This window comes from Balaenoptera musculus, chromosome 4 (genome assembly GCF_009873245.2).
Source record: "Balaenoptera musculus isolate JJ_BM4_2016_0621 chromosome 4, mBalMus1.pri.v3, whole genome shotgun sequence".
NCBI classification, from domain to species: Eukaryota; Metazoa; Chordata; class Mammalia; order Artiodactyla; family Balaenopteridae; genus Balaenoptera; species Balaenoptera musculus.
The window spans coordinates 21,180,362-21,198,561 of NC_045788.1; the positions used below are offsets into that span (position 1 = coordinate 21,180,362).

Here is an 18,200-nt window from a genome sequence, read left to right on the forward strand (position 1 = left end):
TGTTTATCTTCTGCCAATGTCCTTTATCTAACTGTCCATACATCCTCTTTGTTTTTATTTCTTCCTTGTTCAGTTATCCCCAGAAGTAATGTTGGTGTATGTGGAAACCAACATTCTCTTGATCAACCAAAGTTATTCAGAAGTAAATATGTCCAAACCAGATATCTTGGTTAAGAGAATTTATAATTGGTGAGGAATAGTGATTCCATGCAGAGTGCTACATGGGTCTTTGTGCAGATAACTGACAAAAGCAGTAATAGCATATTCATTTATTGATCTTTTAATCACATTTGTTGGGCACCTGCCATGTGCCAGACCCCAGGGTGCTTAGAAATTGTCAGATCAGGGATCCCAAAAGTTTCTTTTGAGAAGGACGCCTTAAGCATTGAGAGACTCTGCCAGCTGCAAAGACCTGTTCTATTTATCTCTAGGAGAAATTGACACCTTTAGCAGTGGAGTTACCCTCTAAAATTGCTAAGACCATGATTTCTCTGTTGAGATACAATGGTTGCCTCCCAAACACTCTGAAAATTCAGAGTCCAGATTTATTTCAGAAATTCATCATGATGCTTTTAACCCTTGATGCCTTTTGCAGGAATGATTTATGGAGTTTGTTTCTTTATATGGTGGTGTCTCCAACCAGGTTGCAAGTGATATAAGGGCTGTGATTTCATACAATTATTCTCTTGACAGCATGCGCCCAGGTGCATACAGCAAGAGAGGATGTTCCTCTTGCTTTTTTCCAGAAAAATCAGCACGGCAAAAATTAGCTACACGGCTTTACAACAATTGGTGTGCAAACTAAGTCAACCAGTTGCTCTTCTTTCACAACCAGGACAAGAGAAAGGACTGATCTGGTCACCATGTTGATGGACTTTCCCCCAACTGAGATGAATCTAAGAATTGATTATGTGAGCCTGGCCTTGACAACTTTAGACGTCCTTTCTTTCCCTCCCTCAACTCTGTCTCTTTGTTCTCTCTCCCCTGTTCCTCTGCTCACACCTTTTCTCTTTATTCCTATGTGAGTAGTATGTACTATGTTTTAAGTCCTTTGCCAGGTTATACAGCAAACGTTTTGGTCTCAGAACATTTTAACATTCTTAAGTATCATTAACAAACCCCAGGCTTTGGTTTTTGTGGATTTTACCTATTGCTCTTTATTTCATTAGTAATTAGAGCTAATAAAATGTGATATATATATAGCTTTATTAATTCAGTTAAAAATAATTTTAAAACCTATCATATATTGACAAAAATATAGCCCTTTTTATTAAAAATAACTATATTATCCAAAATCTTAAAATAATGAGGAGAGTGCCCTTGTTTTACATTTTTGCAAATGCCTGGCTGATTAGAAGACAGCTGAATCCTCATAACTGTTTCTGGATTCTGTTGTGATACCTCTTATACAGCCTCTGGAAAACTCCAGAGAAAATGAGGACAAAGACAGCAAATACAACCTTAGTACTTTCATGAAAATAGTTTTCACCTTTTGAACCCCTCAAAGGGTCTCAGGGACCCCTCAGGGTTCCTGGGCTGTACTTTGAGAACTGTTGTGCTAGGGTTAGAGATACAGGCATGAAAGACCCAGCATCTTTACCCACCATCTGGTAGTGGAAAGACACAAAAGGATGTTTACAGCCCGGTTTAGTCCTTGATGTGCTAAGTATAGGCAGGGGGCTATGGTGGGACAAGGAAAGAGCTAATTCAGTCTGCAGGGTGTCTTTAGGGGTGGAGAGGAAGTGGGGGTCAGAGGATGCTTTCCTGAGTCAGTGGTGTGGAGCTGAGCTGAGCTGAGCAGATGGGAGTGCAGATAATTCAACTTGAATGCAAATGGAACCACCTTGTCTGATACCCTGATTAGGGTTGATTATGAGGGTGACCTAGGGCATTTGGCTTTCAGCTTTATGATGATTTTGTGTGTTTGGTGGTGGTAGAGGGCAGGCTTTTCTAGCCTATCCTCTACCTCTGATATCCCACAACTTCCCAGGAAGGAGCCAGAGCTGGAGAAATGCAGATAACAATCCACATAAATAAGAAGTGAAATTGACCTGCCAGTACTTTCTTTCTGAAGCACTGAGAAACAGGTGAGCATTTTGCAGTGAATATACTGTAAACCAGATAATTGCCATTCATTTTTCTGAACACCTTGGGATCTAAGGCATGAAATGGAATTTGCAATAAAAATGTATCTCACATTTGCTACCTTCTAGAACAAAGTTGATAACAAAAGCCACAAAGGTTTTATTTATTAGTTTGCTTGTAAAGAAACAAGAATTTGGTGTTTCTGTCTGAGGTTAAAAGGCAGTTGCACTGTCACATCCAGTCTTCTCACTCATTTTGAATATAACATTTTAAAAGATTCTTCAGTGAGTGTGATGTTTAGTTTTATGTGTCCACTTGGCTAGGTTATAGTATCTAGTTATTCAATGAAACACCCATCCAGGTGTTGCTGTGAAGGCATTTTGGACATGTGGTTAACATCTACAGGCAGTTGTTTTAAGTAAAGGAGATGATCCTCAATAATGTGGGTGGGCCTCATCCAATCAGTTGAAAGGTTTTAAGAGCAAAAATGGAGTTTTCCCAGAAAAGAAGAAATTCTGCTTCAAGACTGAAGCATTAACTCCTGCCTGAGCTTCCAGCCTGCAGGCCTGCCCCATGAATTTTAGATCTGCCAGCCCCCGCAATTGTGTAGGCCAATTCCTTTATATATATTTATACACACACATACATATGTATCTATATATGTATGTGTATCTCTCTCTCTCTCTTTCTCTCTCTATCTCTCTCTCTCTATATATATATATATCCTATCTCTATCTCTATCTATTTCTAGCTCTAGCTCTAGCTCTAGCTCTAGCTCTATCTATCTCTATCTATCTCAATCTCTGTCTCCCATTGGTTCTGTTTCTCTGGAGAACTCTGCCTGTTCTCCGGTCTGTTCAGTCTTGGCTCTTCTGTGCCCCCTCAGAGCACTTGGTCCAAGGCTCGACCCACAGGGGATGGAAACAAATATGTGCTGCTGCATTGACCTCTGGTTGGGGGAGGAATGACCCAGTGGAGTGGGAACCTCAGTCCTTCCATTAGGGACCATGACCTTGTATGATTTCCTTAAGCTCCCTGAGCCTCCATAACCTCATCTATGAAATGGAGCCCACGCAACACTCCCACAGGGGCGATGGGGAAGATTTAATGAGATCGCACATAGTAGGCCCTCTGGAGTGGCCGCTCCTGATTAGTTACGTAGTGGTTGTGATTGAACAATGGATTACAGAAAGAGTTGTAGACAATTACATTTAGTAGCATCAATTCCAAAGTAAATTACGGGCTGGTTTTAGGAGTTAGAGATGTTTAAAATGCAGTGATGGATGAGATATTGAAGTAATAACAATCTTGGGGAATTATAGGTATAACAATATAGTGCACACTTCAGTCCAATAATGTTGTTCAGTAGGTAAGACATTTTGTGTGGAAAAGTGTGTTGGCTCTAGTAATTGAATGGGAACATTAAACCATCACAGTCTTTTTCCCCCCTCTTCCTATTCTAAAAGATTTTTTCCTGAATGGCTCCCAATCTTCTTTACAGTCTTAATCTAATCTTCCCCGCCCACCAGTAGATTTATTGGGTAACTTGGGCATGTCTATCTGGGGCAGGCTGGGTACCATGGGGGTCCTCACCAAGGCTGTGGGTGTTGAGATTCAGAATCAAAGGGCCTTTACTGGAGACATTTAAGGTGCTGATCACCACTGAGTCAGCTCTGACTTAGTGTCTCATTTTATCTTCCTCCCAATAACCCTGCGGGGTTGATATTACCTCCATTTTATAAAGGAGAGTGAGCAGAGGTCTGGGAAGATTGATGCTTGACTAAAATACCCTGTTGGTTACATAGTGTCAGAACTATGACATTAAGGCCAGTACCACTTACACCTACCTAATCTCAGGGTCTGTCTTAGGGCAAGCTTTGGGCAATTGGCTTTATCTGGATGGCTTGTGCAGGGACAACTGAAAAATCACACTTTTGTGAGGTTACACAATTCCCCAGTGCACAGTTCTTGCTAGCCTTTCTCCTTGCCCAAGTGCCAGTACCCAATGGGATAATGGTATATGGGTCATCCCCAGGCTGGGGCAATTTAGTTAATGACTTTGAGAGAACCCACACTCTAAACAATTGAGTATTTATGGATGGAAAATGACAGATGGAAGGGAAGAAAAAAATAGGAAAGGTGGATACATGTATGGATAGATGGATAGAAGGAAAGGAGGAAGGAAGGCAAGGAAAGCACTGGTCCACCCTCACTGAAAGCACCCATCAGCCATCTTTTCTTCAAACGCTTTTTCAACCCAATTAACACAGTATAATGTAACCCTCATCCTCTGTGAATCTTTGCATATGTGAGTCACACACATGGGATTTGCATTTAAAACTCTCTAATTGGTACCTCTAGCAAGAGATATATAGTGCCTCTAATTAAGTGATGGCAAATGTCACCCTATGTTTTGTGAGGCACACCCTCCTTCTATTTGGGTAACATCGGAATACCTGCTCATTGGAACCAAAGTGCTGCTAATTGCTTCAGGAGGTGCTGGGAAGGCAAAGATGTGCTCACCTCATTTATCAAGGTTCCGGGCACTGTGTCAGGACCTGTGGACATCATTGTGACTAGGATGCTTCCTCTCCTTGAAGAGGGGGAAGGAGGGGCAAGGGACCAGCTAATGGCAATGTGGCGGACATATAGCCTAATAGCAGGCAGTGCAGGGTGACAAGGTGTGCAGAGGAGGACCACTGGAGGAGGGGGTGCTGGAGCTGCATCTGGCAGGAGGAACAGGCAGGAGCCAGGAGAAAGGAGTGTGAGGAGAGGGGTAGACAGCACAATGAGGGCAAAAGCATGGGTCACGGAGGGAGCGAGGGTCTTTGGGTGGCTTCCCTGATCTTGTGGTTGGAGAGCAGGAGAGCTTCTGATGGATCCTAGGCAGGGAAGTCAGGACCAGATTTGCCCTTAGGCAGGCTTACCTCCACCTAGACACAGATCCCATCCCACCCTCACTCTGAAGCAAGGAATAAAAATACTTTTTGAAATGCTGTGACAATTATTGTAGTTAGGAGTCATTTTATTGCAAGAACAGACACCCACTCAAACTAGTACAAATTTACAAAATGATGGTTGGTGGAAGAATTATTTGAAAGGCTTCACTTGGGAGCCTCAGACAAGCCACGGCAGGCTGGCAAGTCAGTGAAAGGTGAGCAGGGCCAGGACTGGAGAACAGGAAGCGGGACCAGCCTCTATGTCTCCTGCAGCTGCTTGGGGTTCTTCTCTTCTCTCTGTATGTCGGCTCCCAAATCCTCTGTCTCCTGACCGATTAGCTTTCTTGGATTTTAATAGCTTTCCATCTCCGTCTAAATGTTGGGTTGGGTGATCACTGCATGAACGCCAGCCCCAACTCCTTATGAATTTTCACCTCAAGTGCCCATCGCCAAATACATTATAGTTTCTCGGCCTCTTAAATGAAAGTTTAAAGATCCAACCAATTGACCCAGCCTACTCCACCCACGGATGCCCCCTGGTCTAGGCAATTCTACCAGGGGATGGAGTCAGAAGGAGAAACTGGGCATGACAGGCAAAAGAACAGCCTGACAGTCACTAGAGTGACCTGTTTCCTAGAATGTAGTTAACCTCACTGGAGCATTTTGCAATCAGTATGGTATGTTTTTATGCACAATTCAGTTTTACCCAGGGAGAATTCTGAGGACTGAGGAGCTAGCAATGGCCAGAGGGTCAACTGCAGGATCTAGGTAGAAAGACTCAAAGGGTGAATCATCAGCCACTTGGCCCTGCTGCTTGGATTGAGTGTTAATGCAGTTTTTCAGTGGTGCATTGAGTGGAAGCAGAGAGACGAGAGCCAAGGCATGTTCTGCGGATGCGTCTGTGTTCTAGTTAAAGGTGCACTGAGGGGCAAGACCTAATTTCTCTATATAAATGGAGCAGAAATATCACACTGGCATTTCCTCTATATGAGTGCAAAGACACAGGCATTTTCCAGATGCTGAAACATCATGGAAAGGAGACAAGACAGAGGCAAGAAGCAGTTCCTAAGGGGGCATGATATGACAGAGTTCAGCCTCGAGAGGAGTTGTATAGTAAACAGGGACATTATCTCGTGAAGAACTGATGAAAAGTCAGTTCTGAAGTTACAACCAAATGGAGCAAAGCGTGTGTTGACTGGCCTCGGTCTACTGGAACAAAAAGGCAAAACGTTTGCCAGGGAAGGGAAGAGATTAAATAGGAAATTACAGCCGAGCCACCAGCATCAATACCTATTGCTTCTTTCTGGAAAGGAGATGGTTCTCCAGTGTCTCTTGAAGCCAGAGTTTGGAAATGGTTCCTGGACGATTCTGTGCAAGCCAATAAGCTTTGGGTGATGTAGATGATATCCATCAGTCCAGCCTCTTGGCTGGCCTTGCCCCTCAAACTATGGTCTCCAACCAAATATAACTATTTACATTCCCCCCATGGTGTAGCAGGGTGCTTTTACCATCGGGCCCTTGCCCATGCAATGTTCCTCTGCCTGGAACCCTCCATATCTTGTATCCCTGCTTAATTCTTACTGCTCATGTCTTAGAATCTACTTTCTCCAGGAGGTAATTCTGGATTACCATGGTGGGGTGAGTGCTTCTCCTCTCTTTTTCCATAGCACTCTGCTTTTCCTCTTCTTACTTACCTCTTGCTATACTGGTTTCGTGGATCCCTTTCTAGTCTGAGAGTCTCTTGAGGATAAGGACTTTGTTTTTGTCCCATATTTATTGAAGTATAATTTACGCACAATACAATTCACTCTTTTTAAATGTGCAAATTGATAAGTTTCAACAAAGACACATAGAGGTGTGACTATCACCACAATCAAGATACAGAATGGTCCTTCAACCCAGAAAGTTCCCTTGTGCCCCTTTGCAAGCAGACTCTAGCAATTACTGATCTGTTATCTATCCTTATACTTTGGCATTTTCCAGAATGTTATATGAACATGTAGTCTTTTGTGTCTGACTTCTTTCATTTCACCAGTGAAATACTTTGGAGATTCATCCATTTTGTTGTATGAATCAGTTGATTTCTTTTCAGTGTGGAGTAGGTGTTCATTATATGGATATACTGCAATTTGTTTATCCATTCACTAGTTGATGGCCACTTTAGTTTCCACTTTGGCACTATTCTGTATAGTCTATGAACATTTACCTACAAGGGTTTTTGTGTAGTTTATTTTTTCATTTCTCTTGGATAAATCCTAGGAATGGAATTGCTGAGCCATGTTATAAGAAATTGCTAAACTGTTTCCGAAGTGACTATATTATTTTACATTCTTACCAGCAATGGATGAATTTCAGTTGCTTCACATCTTCATCAGAACTTGGTATTGTCAGTCTTATTTTAACCATTCTAGTAATGACATGGTGATATCCCATAGTGGCTTTAATTTACACATTTTTGATAACTATTAATGTTGAACATCTTTTCTTGTTCTTATTTGCTGTTCATATATTTACTCTGGTGACAAGTGTGTTCAAATTTTTGCCTTTTTTAAAAAAAAACAGATTATTTGTCTTATTTTTGTGTTGTAAGAGTTCTTTATAAATTTTGAATTCAAGTCCTTTATGAGATATGCTTAGTTAATATTTTCTCATAGTCTGTAACTTTAAAATATTTTCTTTAAATTGTTTTCCAAGAATAGAAATTTATAATTTTTATAAAGTTTGATGAAACAATTTTATCTCTTATGATTCATGCTTGTTTTTGTCCCTTCTAATAAGTCTTCACCTAAACCAAAGACACTCAGGGTTTTTTTCCTATGCTTACTTTTAAAGGTTTTGTAATTTTTACTCCTACATTTAAGATCATGATCTATTTAGAGACAATTTTTGTGTATGACGTGCAGTGGGATTGAAGTTCCAAAGCAACATTTAATGAAAGGACTATCTTCTCCCCCACTGAATTATCTTGGAACCTTTGTCAGAAATTAACCATATGTATGTGTGTCTATTTCTGTACCCTTCATTCTTTCTATTGACCTGTATGTCTATCTTTATGTTAGTATCACACTGTCTTGATTAGAGTAGCTTTATAATAAGTCTTAAAATCAAGTAGTGGAAGTCCTCCAACTTTGCTCTTCTTTTTCAAAATTGTTTTGGCTATATCAGGTCTTTCTCATTTTCATATAAATTTTAGAATTAGCTTAACCATTTTAAAAATTCTGCTATTATTTTGACTTGGGTTGCATTGACACTTATAGATCAGTTAGGGGAAAATTTACATCTTAACTATGTCGAGTCTACCAAATCATGAACACTGTCTATCTCTCTACTAAGACCTCTCCAGGTCTTCATTAAATTCTCTCAGCAATATCTTAGAGAATTTACAGATCTTGCATGTGTTTTGTGAAAGTTATTCCTAAATGTTTCAATTTTTGATGCTATTATATTAATATTTTTAAATTTAAATTTCCAATTGTTTATTTCTAATACATAGAAATACAATTGATTTTTTTTTTAAAGATTTATTTATTTTTTTATTGATTGATTGATTGATTGATTGATTGATTGATTGCTATGTTGGGTCTTCGTTTCTGTGCTAGGGCTTTCTCTAGTTGCGGCAAGCGGGGGCCACTCTTCATCGCGGTGCGCGGGCCTCTCACTATCGTGGCCTCTCTTGCTGCGGAGCACAGGCTCCAGACGCGCAGGCTCAGTAATTGTGGCTCACGGGCCCAGTTGCTCCGCGGCATGTGGGATCTTCCCAGACCAGGGCGCGAACCCGTGTCCCCTGCATTAGCAGGCAGATTCTCAACCACTGCGCCACCAGGGAAGCCCACAATTGATTTTTATAGATTGACTTTCTGTCCTGTGACTTTCCTAAACTCATTTATTAGCTCTAGTAGTACTTTTGTAGATTCTGTAGCTTTTGCTTCATTGATGATCATGTTCTCTGAAAATAAAGACAATTTTACTTTTTCATTTCCAACTTGAATGGGAAAATATTCACTCTTTAATCATTAAGTATGATGTTAGCTATAGATTTTTGTAAAAGCTCTTTATCTGAGTAAAGAATTTCCCTCTATTCCTCATTTGCTGATAGATTTAATTATGAATGAATGTTGAATTTTGTCAAATGCTTTTTTCAGGGACATTTTCCCCCATTTTACCGCCGATGTTTAGACTGTTTTTGCACATTTTAAGTACTCCATAGATATTTGTTGAATGAATGAGGCTGGGCTAAATACCTCTGAGAATGTAAGGTTATACTTCAACCATTCAGAAGCATAAGATGAGCTAGGGGGACTTCAGAGTATTTGAATGCTTAGTCATGTCAGGAGTACTAGATTTGCCTAAATGATCATGCAGTTTTTACAATATTCCTATGAAGAAAGTGTTTCCATTTTACAAATGAGGAATGAATAATAGATAGAAAGATTAAAAAGCTATAATATTGTTGGGATGTGGGGATGTAGTTCTGTGTTTCATTACTCAACAGAAATAAAAAGACAATCAAGACAATCATTAAGTTCAGAAAATAAAAAATAAACAATATGATATTGCTTATATGCAGAATCTAAAAAAAAATGATACAATGAACTTATTAACAAAACAGAGACAGACTCACAGACTTAGAGAACGAACTTATGGTTACCAGAGCAGAAGGGTGGGATGGGGGGGGGGAGAGATAGTCAGGTAGTTTGGGATTGACACGTATACACTGCTATATTTAAAATGGATAACCAACCAGGACCTATTATATAGCACATGGAACTCTGCTCAGTATTACTATGAAACAACCTAAATGGGAAAATAATTTGAAAAAGAATGGATACAGGTATATGTATAACTAAATCACTTTGCTGTACACCTGAAACTAACACAACATTGTTAATCAACTATACTCCAATATAAAATAAAAAGTTAAAAAAAAATGAAGGATGCTGGTTCCAAATATAATGCAAGTTAAAATGGAGGATGATTCAGCCATTTGATGGAATGAATAAATCAAGAATCCAACTGGTCTCTATACAAGGAATGGTGTTCTTGGAATGACGGTTGGACCACTAAGAAGGAAAAGTAATCCTTGCACGATACTTGGCTCAGCCATGAATGGTATCCTCATAGTCAAAATAATGTAAATTTAAGTTATTGGTTTGCAACCGTGAGGATTTGATCTATACACAAAGCAAAGAAGATTTCATTGGGGTTACTCATCAAAGTGCAAATGTTTATCAACCTTGACAAAGCAAAAGTTGAGATAGATCTGAAAGAAGTTAGAAAGTGGGAGAGAAATGAAGAAATTTTAAGAATATGAACCTTTTTATTTTCCAAAAAGGGAATATTTAAACCCCTCTGAGACTCAGTTCCTCACCTGCACAATGAGATATGAAGTCTCATCTAGAGGGTTTGTTGTGAGGATTAATGAATGAATGTAAAATGCCTAATATGTGGTAGGTACTCAACTAACTATAGTAGTGATAGAGAGGAGAATCCCCACTAATGATGCAGAAATCTCGACTTCTTAACTTCAGGGTCTGCAGAGCACCTTTCCTGCGACACTTTCACTGCCCAGAGAGCAGGGGGGTAATGAAAGAGCAGGGGCTATGTGGCCAGCCGAGGACATCTGAATGACATGACAACCCTGTGGGCGGTGTCAGCTTCCCCATTTTACAGCTGAGGGAGTTGAGATGCTGCGTGGCCAACTGACTTGCACTGAATTAGCCCTGATGTGGCTAAACCAGGGCCACAACCCAGCAACCATGACTCTAGATTCCGTTGTCTGCCACTGAGCTAAGTGGCACGTGAGTCTGCAACACTGGGTAAGCTCCTGGTATATCTTCTGTACACATTTCTAATGAATAGGCCCCTAGGTTTAATTAAAGGAAAAAAAGATAATTATTTTTCCCAACAGTTGCAAATTATTTACATTGCATTTGTGTTGATGGCTAATAAAAGAGCAAAGGAGCGTGGGGACAGCCCAGAGTGGCTGTAATTCTTCTAGGGGCCATAATGAAGCACTAGTTTGAATGCCAATAAGTGAGCATAGATGAGCCTGCTGCCCCATTAAGACCTGTTCTAGGCAAGCGGTTCTCTACCCTGGGCATGATTCAATCATCAGAAATAGGTCTCCGAGGCCAACACCTGAGAATAGCAACGCATGTGTCCATGCCCCGCTGAACTGCCCCTCGGTTAGTTCACGGTTGCTGTGGAATGGGTGACAAAGGGCAAAACAGTGGCCCAGGTTGAGCCTACCACCAATCCTGGAACAGCTCTTAACTGACCTTTTAAAGCATGATGGAGTGGGAAGGGGACAGAGCCACTGCCACAGACCTGTTCTCAAATCTATGTATAAGCTTTTGCTTTGCCATGGCTATTGAAACAATATGTAATATGTATTGTGTGTATAATATATATTATAATGTGGGTTATATAGTGTAATGTGTATTACATATATTATGATATGAGTGTGTGTGGGGGGCACTTTTTGGATATCATTATGTAGGAAAGAGTTTTGGGTTTTCACCATTGTTAGTTATTAACCCTGTGGCCATCTTGGGAAAGTCACACCTTGTGAAAGTAGTTTCTTTGTCATTTTCATAATGATCACACCTACCTCTCAGGTTGCTGGGGGGAGCATTACATATATGACAACATCTCTTAAACTGTGAAGCAAGGTGTGAGGATTAGCATTAGGACAGCTTTGATTATTCTAGGGCTCCCTCTAATCTGTCATTTCATTTCTAAAGCAGCTACTCTGCACCCAGATTCCTGTGGAGGAATAAAAGGACAAACCAAGGAGCTCCCAGTTGAAGAATTAGATTAACAGTTTAGAAAGGTCACTCTTAATGTCAGTCTGGAGGATGGATTGGAATGGGACAAGACTTCTTACTGGAAGACAAGTCAAGAAGCCATTGCAGCTATTCTCATAGGAGAGCTGGGCCAGAGACAAATCAAGGGGCTGGAATTAGCAGAAATAAGATATTCACCAGATGAGATTTTCACATAGGACTATTACACCAATCCTGGTACAAGTCTTAGTGCTGGTTGACTTTAAGTTATCTTGTATTCATTTGCTAATAACAAAGTACCACAAACTGGATGTCTTAGAACAGCAGGAATTTATTGTCTCACAGTTCTGGAGGCCAGAAGTCTGAAATCAAATTGTCAGCAGGACCATGTTTGCTCTGAAGGTCTCTCTTGTAGATTTTGGTAGTTCCTTGGCTTGTGACAACACAACTTCACTCTTCACGTGGCGTTCTCCCTGTGTGCATGTCTGTCTCTGTGGCCAAATTTCCCCTTTTTATAAGGACACCAGTCATTTTGGATTAGGGCCCACCCTAATAACCTCATTTTAACTTGATTACCTCTATAAAGACCCTATCTTCAAATAAATCACATTGCAAGGTACTGGAGGTTAGGACTCCAGTCCATCTTTTGGGGGAGACACCTCAACCAGTAATATATATTTGATACGTATTTTAAGTGTATTAATTGTACATTATACAGTATATCATTCAGCTGATCAAATTATTGAAGAGCAACTTAAAATGCTATATAATTTAGACCATTTAGATAGACTCAGTCTTTAATGGATCAGAAAATATTCAAATGTTTGTTGTATATTTACACATTTGTTGGTACTTATCCATATACATGTATATAAGATTCAGTAACAGCTCCTAATGATGGATTGGATAAGATTGAGGTCAGAAATCCCCACATGCAGTTGTAATCTGCTAGTTTGTTGATTAATAACGGACTTTAACTCTGAAACATCTCTGAATAGATAGTAGCATTTAAGAATTAAAGCTTTTGATTAATTTTTTAAAATATCTATACTGGGCATCTAGAAATAGAAATAATGGGATTTGGGCAATATTCATAATATTATTATGGATTCAAATAATGATTTTAAAAGTCAATCTTTTTGTTTTATTTTTTCCACTGTTTTCCAGTGAACAAGCACAAGCCATGGATTGAGACTTCGTATCATGGGGTCATAACAGAGAACAATGACACAGTCATTTTGGACCCACCACTTGTCGCCCTGGATAAAGATGCACCGGTTCCTTTTGCAGGTGAGATGATAGCTTAGCATGGTTAGACTCTGCTCATTTGGGAGACAAGTTGGGAAACCTCCACGAAACCCAGGCTTGGGCTTTATTGCTCTTGTCACCACCTGTGGCTCTCACAGATCAGCTTGTGCTTTCAAAGCTGTATGCTTCTTCTGATTCCTGGTGTGGATTCTGTATCTCCTTATGGTTTTTCTCCTTGGTGTTGCCTCCAATGCAAGACCCTTATATGTTCTTCTTCTGAGAAATGGTATATTGCTGAAGTGGCCTCTGGAAAAGCTGGGCCAGCAAGGCCTGTGGGGAAATTTTCCCTCTGGAAAGAGGGAAAATTCTGTATCTTCTCATCGACACGAGAAGATGTGTAACCCACTGTCCCCACTACCCACATATCATGAACAGGTGAAGACTTGTAACTTGGTAGATTGACAAGAGAAAAAGGAAAGAAAAAAGGATCTGGAGTTATTTGCTAAGGGTAGGACAAGCTTGTGCCCTTGAGCTTCAAAATGGGTGTGGCCTTTAGAGGAGGAATCTGGAGGCAGTGTCATTTTGCCCTTGCAGCTTGTGGCTAGAGAGCCTTCTCATTGTCATCAAGATGACCACTGCTTCCTCCTCTAACCTCCTGCAAGGGCCAGGTCCCAGGAGGGGTGTGTGAAAGAAGATGGCTGTGTCTCATGTTTCCATAGATTTTGGCAAAAAAAAGGGGATGGGTGATGGCGGGGCGGGGCGGGGCGGGGAGGGGTTGGACAAAGAATTTCTGAAGATGCCTACATCATGAGTGATATTGTTAACATTTTATAACTGTCAGGAGAAAGACAGGAATTTTAATGAAGGTTTTCAAGATTTCTGGAAGATTGCTTTATGATAGATGGGTGCCAGGCTGAGGTTTTTACCATGATGAAGTCTAGTTTTTATGACAGTTTGTCTGTTACATTATGAGCTACTTGGGCAGAAAAAAATTGGCTCTTTCACACTTCTAAGAGATAAGCTCTGTGAAGTCCTTTTTTTCATTACGGAACATTATAAAGTAAGGAGTGAGGGGGTGAGTTAAATGGGGAAATTCAGCCTTATGTGAAGACAAATCCATAAGCATTCTCGCAGAGCATGGGAGAGATACTCTAGACTCTCAGAAGAAGGCTTAATCTTTATTTTATGTAGAACGATAACCACCAAGGGTACCTAACTGTGACTTCCATGGTGTTTAGAGTTGGGACATTTCCATACGTCTTCCAGCCATCCTCAGAGGTCCCAGGTCAACCAAAGGCCACTTGGCAGTGTAAATCCCATGCTGTCTTTTCCACAGTAGATGAGGACCTTCTTTACCAGCCTGGGAATATTCCAACTCATCCCCTTCTTGAACATAACTATACTGAGGTTAATCATCAATTCTCACCAACCTCCTGGAAATGAGATTTTAAAACAAACACTAGCAAAAATGTTTGGGTCATGGGAATGTTTGGACTGGCATGCACTGTGCACTTAAAAAAATGAAATAGCGACAGCATTTAGAAGTTGGGAAAGTTTGCATAAAACTGCAGGATTCTGGTTTATCTTGATGAATTAGATCTGAAATACAGAGCTGTGTTGTGGCTTCCCTCATTAGACTGAGCATGTGCAGGTCCTTTATTCATCTTTCCATTCAAGTGCGTGACCCCTCTTTAAGATATAAGAGAAAAAACTAATGACATATTAAATAGGAAGTAAACAGATGGTTTTAAGTCACTGTAAGGTAGTGAGGCTAACACTTTAAAAGATGAGGGATGTGTCTGATTATTCGTTGTGTCTGCCTCAGTATAGCCCTGTTCTCATCCAATAGTGTACTAGGAAACTGAGGTCGTTGAACAAGCTGTTCTACAGTAAACTTATAAACTCTAATGTAAAGACTAAAATGGAAAAAAAAATTCAAGCAAATCTGCTATTTGAAAGTTTGGATTATAAACACTTACCTTCCTTGGTTGTCGACCTGAAGGACAGTTAATCATTTCACCTGAAGATTGACCAAAGGATTTCCTTCAATGCTAAATTCATCAAATACTTTTAAACTTGAAGTTGTATTCTGACCATCAGACGTGACCACGGGTGTTCTGACACCTCTTGAAACTAAGGTTTGCTTCTAAGCGAAGCCCTGAGCAGTTATTTCCATGTGAAGACAATCTCTACACTCCGCCTGATGTTTACAGCTGCGTTTTTAAAAAAAAAAATCTAGCTTAATGCATCAATATATAATCTTCCAAGTTCTTAAGAGTAAAAAGTAAAGGTGCTTTTTAGAATGGTCAAAGCTATTTTTCTCAGCGTTATTTATGATTGGCTCTGAGATAGGACACAGACACTAACCAGCCATCCATGCTGCAAAGAACATTTATCTTAAAATATTTAAAACATTTATCTTAAAAATAAAATACTGAAGATTTATTTCAGATCCCTATCATTCTCATAAAATAGAAAAATTCATATCTGCCAGCTCCATCACTTCTTGAAATCAACTGCAGCTTTTGGTCCCCCCCCCCTTATCAACTGCTCTGGTATTGTGTGTCAGTTTTTCCACCCTCATCCCAGTGGTCTTTATTTCCAGCTTAGCCAGTGAGATGAGCTACAAACTCATGAGGGGATGGTTCCATCTGTATCACTTTTGCTCTGTCTTGTTTCTCTTGAGATTTTCCCTCTTTAAAAACTTTTTAAGAAAAATTTCCTACCTAAAATATCACTCATTTAAATAAAAATCATGATTGAATTTTGTGGATAAATACAAAATTCAGGGATATAAAATAGCTTTTATTATATATCTCCTGATTATGACAATGTGTTTATTGTAGGAAATGTGAAATCTTCTTACCCCCAGAGAGAGTCTCTGTTAACATTTTAGTGTATTTCTTTCCAGTCGTTTTGCTACTCTGTTTTAATCCAAAAATAGTGATACACTTTATATTCAATATTATAACTTATTTTCCTACTAATGAATATACACCATTTTATTAAATACTCTTCTGCATCTCATTAAATGGCTGCATGATTTCCAACTCAATGAATATTCTATAGTTTACTGTTCTTTTATTTTTTTCCAGCTTTATTGAGATATAATTGACATACAGCATTGTGTAAGTTTAAGGCATACAACGTGTTGACTTGATACACTTATATGTTGCAAAATGATTACCACTGCATAGTGTTACCTAACACCTCCATCTCCTCACGTAATTACCACTTCTTTTTGTGGTGACAATATTTAAGGTCTACTTTCTTAGCAATTTTCAAGTATATGATATAATATTATTAACTCTAATAACCATGCTGAACATTAGATCTCCCAAACTCATGACTTGAAGTTTGTACCCTTTGACTGATATCTCCACATTTCTCCACCACAACCCCTGGTAACCACCATTCTGCTCTCTGTTTCTATGAGTTCAGCTTTTTCACTGTCCACACATAAGTGATATCATACAGTATTTATCATTCTCTGTCTGACATTTCACGTAGCATGCTGCCCTCAAGGTCCATCCATATTGTCACAAATGGCAGGATTTCCTTCTTTTTCATAATGAGAAATTTGAGATTTCTCAGCCATTATTATGGCTGAATAATGTCTGTATACATCTCCTTTATTCATTCACCCATTGACAGACAGGTAGTTTCCATATCTTGGCTATTGTGACTAATGCTGCAATGGACATGGGGAGGCAGATAATCTCTTCAAGACCCTGATTTCATTTCCTTTGGGTATATATCCAGAAGTGAGATTGCTGGATCCTATGGTTGTTCGGTTTTTAATTTTTTGAGGAACCTCCATACTGTTCTCCATAGTGGTTGTACCAATTTACATTCCCATCAACAGTGCACAAGTGTTCCCTTTTCTCCACACCCGCTCCAGCATTTATCATTTGTAGACTTTTTGATGATGGCCATTCAGACTGGTGTGAGATGACGGGCAATTTGTCTATTTCAAGTCTTTTTTATTACAGTATGTGTCTACATTTCTGATTCTATAATTTGGATGGATTTCAGAATTGGAATTAATTGGTCAAAGATTTTAAAGTTCTAAAACCTGTTAAAATGCTTTCCAGAGAAGTTGTGTGCATTTGCGGTCACATTCACACACGTCTCTCATTCCCTGACCCTGTATGGCTCATTCTAATGGTGTGGTTTCATGGCAATAATATGGATTCACCAATTACCGTAGTCTCACTCTTTCCATCTGTGGAATAAATATATAAGCTTCCCAGGGTTGCTGTGTTGATTAAATTTAAAGAATGTCTAGGATGCATGTTGCAAAGATTCAAGATATAGTAGAAGTTTTGTAAATTTGAGTTTACTTTTCATGATCCTTCTCTCTTCTTTCATAGAGGAGATCACTAACTCACAGGGAGCCCAAGAAAGTTGCTCAGTGTCCCAGAGCAGGCTAGCCGTGGGGCTGGGATTGGAGCCCAGGACTTTCATCCTTGCTGTGAATTCCCTTTCCCTGTGATATTTCCGTTTGATTCCTGCCACAGCTGATGAGCAGAGACGCTCTCTCTCAGTCAGTGAAACCTCCCTCAGACCTCAGTCAAGTCCATGAGACCTGACTCAGTTCTCAGCCCGGTGTCTGAGCTCAGTGGACATGATCTTAGAGAATCACATACAGAAAAATCCTTGAGTCATAATGCAAATTCTGTCCACTGCATGGCAAAAAAATGGTAATGAAAGCAAGCTGGGCACACCGTGAAATTATTAATTTCTACATGAGCCCCACTGAGGCCTGTTAGGAAACCGTGGAAACTTTTAAATTTAAAGGGAATTAGATTGCCTTTCAGAGGTAATAGAACTGCTCATTTGTCTACACTGGGCCAGTCTGGACTTGTCTTTTGGGAGGACGGGGCTACAGAGAATGATAAGGCATAATTGGCTGGCTTCCCAGCCTGGGTGACTCTCTGAAGGCTGCCCAGAAAATTGCCTGGGACATGGTTTGGCCTGGTTTGATTAGCTGGTTGTAGCGGAAGGTGCTTTTTCCTCCGTGGTTGTCTCCATGGGTCCTCCTTGTTCTGCCCAGCATCTGCCCATCTATCTGCCTCCTTGTCTTTGGACCCACCCAGGGCCCTTGTTTGTGCTTTGGGCCCCAAAGCTGCCCAATGGCAGA

The 18,200-nt window shown here is 40.0% G+C and overlaps 1 protein-coding gene across 1 annotated transcript in view; it reads left to right on the plus strand.

Moving 5' to 3' along the window:
* Positions 1–18,200, plus strand: part of CLSTN2 (calsyntenin 2) — a 653,573-nt gene that overhangs the window by 242,171 nt on the left and 393,202 nt on the right. The window contains exon 2 of the mRNA XM_036851859.1: positions 12,977–13,099. Coding sequence (XP_036707754.1) covers positions 12,977–13,099 — 123 coding nt within the window. The remainder of the gene's footprint in view (positions 1–12,976; positions 13,100–18,200) is intronic.